At 48.6% G+C, this 8,103-nt stretch overlaps 1 protein-coding gene across 1 annotated transcript; it reads left to right on the top strand.

Annotated features, from left to right (window-relative positions):
• The first annotated feature begins 345 nt into the window (after positions 1-345).
• On the top strand, positions 346-1,201 carry LOC149394811 (uncharacterized). The gene is made up of 3 exons (XM_089615378.1): positions 346-403; positions 509-1,007; positions 1,105-1,201. The coding sequence occupies exons 1-3, from the start codon at positions 346-348 to the stop codon at positions 1,199-1,201; spliced, it is 654 nt and encodes a 217-aa protein (XP_089471504.1).
• Positions 1,202-8,103: the final 6,902 nt, after the last annotated feature.

Below are 8,103 nucleotides of genomic sequence, written 5' to 3'. Positions count from 1 at the left end.
TTATTAAACTCCTTAATTAAAAAAAAAATTCAATCTACATGATACACATATCACTACTAGCCTATATATTTTCCCTATAAAATCTCATTGTGCCTATTCCCTCTATTAGCAATAGTGTATAGGATGAGTCCTAGACCATTGGATCAAAGTTTGTTAGATACCTGTGGTCAGGATTACATCTCCCAAATGTATTTATATTCTGTACCAACTGATTGGTTAATAAGTTAGTCAAATCCAGTCAATGAGAAGAATCACTTCGTCTCAATCTCTCTCTCTCCCAATTCTGTTGATCTTGTTATGGTATCAGAGCTAAGGCTCTTTCACTAGATTTCTTCATCGGAAACAATGGCGTTCTCAGCGGCATCTCCGTCAATCGACGATCCTCAGCTTCAAGCGCTCGCAAGTCAAGTCTAGGCATATCAGAGCGTTGTTCCGCACATTAACCCTCTGAATCTGCGTCTGGATCGAAACAATTTTCACTTTTGGAGCACACAAGTGCTTTCCACAGCGAGAGCTCATGAACTTGAAGGCTTTCTGACTGGATCGCTTTCGTGTCCTCCTCAATCGCTCCAATCAGTCTCCAATGGCGTCACATTCCAAACGCCCAATCGTGGGTCCCTTCTCTGGCTCAAGTATGACCAATTTCTTCTAAGCTGGATGTTTGGATCCATCTCGGAGGGAATGCTAGGTCATGTGAATCTGTGCCTTACATCGGCGGCGGCCTGGTCAACTCTGAACCAGATCTTCCACACAACGTCGAAAGCTAGGGTGTTACAACTCCGATTCGCTCTTCAGACACTCAAGAAAGGCAATCTGGGCGTGAGTGAGTTCATACTCAAGATGAAGACCATCGCGGATGATCTCAGTAGTGCTGGTGCAGTGGTGAACGACGACGATCTGATCCTGTATGTTCTTGGAGGTCTACGCTCCGAATATGAATCCGTGGTCGTTAATCTCACAACACGATCAGACACGCCTTCTCTTCCGGAAGTCCAATTCGCGCTACAGTCACAGGAAATGCGAATTGAATCTCTAAACTCAATGAATTCTATGGACTCATACTCTGCACCAATGGCAAACCTTGCACAACGTGGTCGTGGTCAGAATTGTGGACGTGGTGGCAGAGGTCGTGGTCGAGGTGGACGAGGTCGTGGCAACAACAACAAAAATCGTCCGGTGTGTCAATTATGTGAAAGAGTAGGCCATCTTGCCACAAAATGTTTCCACCGTTTTGATGTGCACTTCAGTGGAAACACTCCACAGCCTCAGAACTCAGCCAATTCCACGCCAAATCATCAGAGCAGTCAAGTTTTCTCAGCAACAGCTCAGGATGACCAAGGTGCACAAGAATGGTACCTGGACGTGGTGCCACGAACCACGTCACCACAAACCACGTCACTGCAGATCTGTCAAACATCAACACTCAGGCAGAGTACAAAGGCAAAAACAAGCTCACAGTAGGTAATGGTTCTCATCTCCCTATCCTTCATATTGGTGATTCAAAATTAAAAGTCAACAATGGTAATTTACTGCTTAAAAACATCCTTCATGTCTCACATATTACCAAAAACGTGTTGAGTATTTCACAGTTCACTAAAGACAATAATGTTCTCATAGAGTTTTATGCTGATCAATGTTTGATTAAGGACAAGCGTACGATGAAAGTGCTGCTGGTGGCAGCTCTTAGAGATGGCCTCTATCAGCTTGATTTCTCTCAATTAGCGGCTCATCTCAAGACTCCATTTCAAGCACTTGTGTCTCATCTCAATGGTCATTTGTTTCTCTTGTCAAATGTAGATAAAGTGTTACCTGTAAACTCTTCTCAGGTTGTTTGTGAGTCAGCTAGTCCTGTTGTCAATAAAATCCATAGTCAAGCCTTAGTTTGCAACACAAAGTCAAACAATCACAGAACTTCTGATGCTAATGTGTGGCACAGGAGACTAGGACATGTACCAAACGATGTACTGAAATTCATTTTGAAATCTGTGCAAATTCCGACTTCTATGAGTAAAATGCAGTTTTGTTCTGATTGTGTAATTGGGAAACTACATCAGTTTAACTACACTCCTGTTGAAACCAAATCCAAATCACCGTTTGACCTTGTTCACTCGGATTTGTGGGGTCCTTCACCAGATATGTCCCTAGAAGGTTATAGATATTACATTCACTTTGTAAATGACCTAACTAGGTTCACATGGATTTTTCCCCTCAAAACCAAATCAGAAACCACAAATATCTTTCTCAAATTCAATGCCTATGTTGAGAGGCACTTCAACACCAAAATCAAAACCTTACAAACTGATTGGGGGTGGGAGAATACAGGCCTCTTGTTCCTCTTCTAAACAACCTTGGTGTTGTTTTTCGTCACCCATGTCCTCACACTCATCAATAGCATGGTACAGCAGAACGAAAACACCAACATTTCACAGAACTTGGCCTCACCCTTCTTTCCACAGCCAAACTACCCTACAAATTCTGGTGGGATGCTTTTGTCAGTGTAGTCTTCACAATAAACAGGATACCTTCCAAAAACCTTGACATGAAATCACCTTTTGAACTCCTCTACAAAACCAAACCTGATTATCACTTCTTCAAAGTGTTTGGCAGTGCATGCTATCCTTATCTGAGACCCTACAACACCAACAAGTTCAGATTCAAATAAAGTCTTTGTGTGTTTATTGGTACAGTCTAAGTCATAGATGTTGGAATTGATCTAGGGTTTAAGAAAAAGTTTAACGCTTCGTTAAGCAGTGGAATTTTAAAAATTTTCCTTTTTCAAGTAAAACAGTTTTTACTAACCTAGACAAAGAGCAAGCACATGTAAATAAAAACTAATATGAGCATAGAAGTTTACTAACCTTTTTAGACGCTTGAACGTTGAGAAGCTTTTGGAAAAAAGTTGCAACGTTCGTCTCCCCTCGCAGCACGTCTCTCTTCCTTCCTCGGCAACTCGAGCAACCACGAAAGTTTCTATCACTAAATCATTCGAGAGAAAAGGAATTAGTGAGTGGGCACTTTTAAACACTACGACTTAAAAACGAGTCTTGAAGTCGCAGAGCTAAACACTAGGTCAAGTGAGGACCTAGGTGCCAAAACAATAAAACGAAATTGACTAGAGAGAGAGAGAGGAGTTCGGCCAATGTTCTAGAGAGAGAGTCTCTCAATCTCTTAAACTTTGGATGAATGAAATGAAGGGAATGGGGCCTCTATTTATAGGGGAGGTTTTACCTTCAATAAGGTAGTTTCCTCTTTCATTGAATATCACATATTCATGAGCAAATATTGCTCTCCTTCCCTTAGAGTCACACGGCCAAATAGGCTTCCAGAAGCCCTTGGATTTGTTTCCTCTTTTGTTCCCTTCATGTCTTGGCCGAATTCCCTTAAGCATCCTCATGCAAATTTGTTTCCTCTTTTTCTTTTGGCGAGTATCTTGATAAATATGCACAAAATATTCTCTCTTTCTTTGGCTATGTTGGGCGCCCATATTGTCTCTAGAAGGAGCTTCTAGAAGCTTCTTCATTTGTTCATGACAACATGAAAAAGGCCCATTAAGAATTTTCAATAAAATTCTTATGAAATGAAATTAATCCACAAGGCCCAATGATCAAGTCAAGTCATGGCCGAGTGTTATTGAGTCATCAAATGACCTTGTCAAAAAATTTATTGACATTCATTTCATCCTATGTCTCAAAAGACAAAAATACTCTTTTGACAATTTTCGTTCTTGTTTTGACTTAGCTTCCAGTTTAACTATTCCTACTCGATGTGATTCGTGACAGTGACCTCATGGATCCAAATGAACAAAGCTTGAGCTAAATACTCGGACTCAAAAGTTCACAAACCTTTTCCAAGTTTAGCTTAATGTCAACTGACTCCACTAAAGAGTTGACACTGAAAATCTCTCGGTTCAAATGAATTTATTTTCTACTCAAGAATTCAACCTAATTGTAATGAGTGGATCCACAGAATATTATCAGTGTCTACCCTTCATGAATATCATCAGCTAGTTGGGATTTACAAAATTACCATTTTACCCTTCTAGCTGTTATTTCCTCAACTCCTTTGTCGCTTGTGAATAAGTTAGAAAGAATGTATTGACGAGGAGCTAACAAGTCACATTGTTTCATCCAAAAGAGTCAAGACTCAATTTGGACACTGGCCAGTTCATTTATTCACATTCCAAGGAACAAAGCATGAGGTGATATATATTGCATTTCAGCAATCTTGTACATGAATTCCATATCTATGAGAACTTCACAAAGTTACTCATGACATTCTCACAACTTAGTATTTCACCAATAGGCCTTGTTCGGAATCACATAGTGAGTCCGAACTCTGACTTTATCAAATGAAAATACGTAAGGTGTGAAATGGCATGTCTCATTTCAGGATTAAGGTACAATTCATACGTAGTGACTTCGAGACATAAGAGGTTAAATGGTTTGTTCTTATTTTGTCTCTAGAAGTGCACTGGTCAATTCAGTACCTTCGGAAGATACCTAGAAGAACTATAGAGTCTCCAACTCTCAAGGCCCCATAACCAGACATCATAGATTCTCCTAACAATCATACTGAGGTCAATAGTCCTTTGACCCTTAGATTGTGAATATATCGTTTTAAGCAAACTACGAAGAGTTTGTTCATGCAAATCTACATTTGTCTCTTTGTAAGTTGTTTAGTTTGTTTATGGACTAAAGACTAATGTTTTTATCATAAAGCTTCAAACAGACAAGGAGGAATGAATGAACGTTTCAACTTTTTATAAATGAATAAGCAATTACAAGCAAGAGTCTTCGTAAGACTATATTACATCAAATGTACACAAATAGACACTGTTATCGGCCCGACCCCGATCGCGGCCGAACGGAGGCGATGCGACGTCGAACGCGTCTCGGCAGCTCGCCCCGGCCATTGGCCGGCCCTAGGGCCAGCCTCGGCCAATGGCCGGCCCAAACAGCCTCGGCCATTGGCCGGCCCAGAGGCCAGCCTCGGCCAATGGCCGACCCAAGCTACTCCCGGCCATTGGCCGGCCCTAGGGCCAGCCTCGGTCAATGGCCGGCCCAAACAGCCTCGGCCATTGGCCGGCCCAGAGGCCAGCCTCGGCCAATGGCCGACTCAAGCTACTCCCGTCCATTGGCCGGCCCCAGGGCCAGCCTCGGCGAATGGCCGGCCCAAACAGCCTCGGCCATTGGCCGGCCCAGAGGCCAGCCTCGGCCAATGGCCGACTCAAGCTACTCCCGGCCATTGGCCGGCCCTAGGGCCAGCGTCGGCCAATGGCCGGCCCAAACAGCCCCGGCCATTGGCCGGCCCAAACAGCCCCGGCCATTGGCCGGCCCAGAGGCTAGCCTCGGCCAATGGCCGACCCAAGCTATCCCCGGCCATTGGCCGGCCCTAGGGCCAGCCTCGGCCAATGGCCGGTCCAAATAGCCTCGGCCATTGGCCGGCCCAAGGGCCAGCCTCGGCCAATGGCCGGGCCAAGGCTATCCTCGGCCAAGGGGTTGCCCATAACGCCCCTTGGTCGCCTATAAATGCAGGGGCCGCTCCCCTAGTCCAGGTAATCCGAAATTTGAGTACTGAAACGCTGTCGAACTCGTACCTCGCTCGTTTATCTCAAGTCTCGACCCCTAAACACTAAACCCTCTACAAACCACCTCAATCCTACTAATGTTGAGCGTCAGAGAGGTAAACAGGGGCAACCCCCCTGTTTTCCCTTTGTAGTTCACACCTTTCTTGCCTGCTTTTCAGGTGCTTGGACGAGACAGATACCACAGACAGCTAAGGGACGACTTGGGATACCAAGTCCGACACGCTCGAGTCGAGACGAGACCACTTGGTCTGGCCTTGGGTCTGACCGTCTGCGACTCCTAAATCGTTGTCCGAAAAACTGCGACAACATTTTGGCGCTAGAAGGAGGGGATCTCTCAACCTTGACGACGCATTCCCTCTACCAGTTTTCTCCCTTTGTTCTCGCGACTCTCGAGAGATGAGTCACATTCCCACCACCTCCGCGGGTACCCGAGCGACGAGCTCGAGGTACAGCCTTCGACGCCTCGCACATCGTCTTGAAGGGCAACCTCGCGATAGCGAGAGCCAGCCCCAAGACCCGATGAATGACCCCGAGGCCGAGCTCCGAGAGGACACGGCCCGGCGGCTTGCGGAGCTCCTTGACCGTCCCGGTGTCGACGGTATGCTCATAGCTAACCTCCTCGGCTATGACATTGAGGATAGGTCCGCCCAAGACGACTCCGACCCCGAATATGTGGGGGAGTCGAGGACCAATGAGGCAACGCCCAGCCTTGCCCCTTCGCGGCCCGAGAGGTCTAACAATGCTTTGGCCGGGCCGTCGCACCTGGCGCGGCAGCAGGCGCGGTCACATTCCCGGGGACTCGCCCCCTCGGTTTCAAGAGGCGGCCGGACACGGCCCCTCGCCGAGGAGAGAGCGACTCTGGTAGATGATGGGGCCGATAACCGAAGCGCCCGCCGGACGGTTCGACCAAGGGTGACCTCGCCTCGCCCCGCACCAAGCGTGGACCTTAGAGAGCGCTTGACGGCGCAAAGAAACTCCCGAGGGGAGGATCTCCGCCAAAGGCTAAACTCTCGAAGGGACGCGCTCCCCGCCGCAACTCTCGGCCGGCCTCAGGCCAATGTCGTGGACCAAGCGTCCAACGAACGCCAACCGGTGACTCCCGTGGCCCCGACGGTCGGCCCCGCTAACGGGCTCGACATGGTCACGATGATTCAGAGCCTCCAAAATCAAATCATCGAGATGAGGGAGTCAGGGAGGCAAAGGCCGTACGGAGGGATCGAGGAATCATACTCTCCCTTCGCCGCACAAGTCCTCGCGCAGCCATGCGTGGGAAACTTCAAGTTACCGTCCATACGATGGACGTACGGACCCCAACTTCCACGTCCAACACTACGAGACGTGGATGACGATGCAAGGGCAGACGGACGCTACCCTCTGCCAAGCTTTCAGCCTAACCCTCACAGGGTCGGGATTTGAGTGGTTCCGAAGTTTGAGGCCGGGGAGCATCTCGTCTTTCCGGGCCTTACGAGAGGCGTTCCTTGCCCGATTCGCCACCCTCGTGGCGCAAAAGAAACCAAAGACCCACCTCATCTCTATCCGGCAAGGGACGGACGAGACGTTGAGGCAATACCTCGCTCGCTTCACTGAGGAGTCTCACAAGGTCGAAGGGTTCGACGACAGGGACGCCATCACGGCGATCACTGAGGGAGTCCGCACGAGCGACTTCCTCAAGTCTATTGTTGGCCAAGTCCCACGAGACATGGCGGAGCTAATGGCGAGAGCCCGCACGTATATGGGAGTCGAGGACTATCTCGATGGCCGAGATGGCCGAAAGTCAGGAGGACAGGGGAGTCGCCGCCGCGACGATCGAGACGAAGATCGTCCCGACCCTCGGAACAGGAGGAATAAGGGAAGCCAGGCCCCTAACGGCCGCTCCCTCCCCGGGCCGAGGCCGCCACATGTCGATAGCTTCCGAAAGTTCTCGACATTCACTCCTCTGAACACTTCGCCGGAGCGAATCCTAGCTCTGCACCGTGACAAGCTGGGGAATCCAACCCCTCTCACGAAGGATCCCGCCAAGAGGGATCAAAGTAAGTACTGTGACTACCATCAGGATCATGGGCATCTGACATCCGAATGCTATCAACTCAAGCGTCAGATTGAGGCCCTGATTCAAGATGGGAAACTGAAAGAATACGTCCTTAGAACTATCGGGACGGCCGCGGCGCACGGAGGCCGCCCGCGGCAAGAAAAGAAAGGTCCGGCGACGGTGACCGTCACGGACCGCGTGGGAAACGAAGAACCGGAGAGCTCGCAACTTCACGTCGTGGGCGCAATCTTGGGCGGCCCGGAGTTCGGAGACTTGGCCACGCAGAGGAAGAAGTACGTGCGCGAAGTTTCCCAAGGGAAAATAGCGCACTACATCAACCACACGTACGAGGCCCCTCCTCTGGCCCCGTTCGAGTCCATGTTCTTCACCGGCCAAGAAGCGGCACGAGTGCTCCATCCACACAACGACGCGATAGTCGTCTCTGCCCCCGTCGCCAACAACCTCATCCGGAGAATCCTAATCGACA

The sequence above is a fragment of the Urtica dioica genome, chromosome 5 (genome assembly GCF_054948205.1).
Source record: "Urtica dioica subsp. dioica isolate 48M chromosome 5, U.dioica_male_clone48M_v1_H2, whole genome shotgun sequence".
Taxonomy (NCBI): domain Eukaryota; kingdom Viridiplantae; phylum Streptophyta; class Magnoliopsida; order Rosales; family Urticaceae; genus Urtica; species Urtica dioica.
This window is presented reverse-complemented; position numbering and strand designations above follow the sequence as displayed.

Bases quoted from the DNA above. Each gene is read 5' to 3' on its own strand.
- LOC149394811 (XM_089615378.1), top strand. From the start codon at position 346: ATGGCGTTCTCAGCGGCATCTCCGTCAATCGACGATCCTCAGCTTCAA. The intron at 404-508 runs GTCAAGTCTAGG...TGCTTTCCACAG, and splicing joins TCAGCTTCAAGCGCTCGCAA to CGAGAGCTCATGAACTTGAA. The intron at 1,008-1,104 runs GTCACAGGAAAT...GGTCGTGGTCAG, and splicing joins GAAGTCCAATTCGCGCTACA to AATTGTGGACGTGGTGGCAG.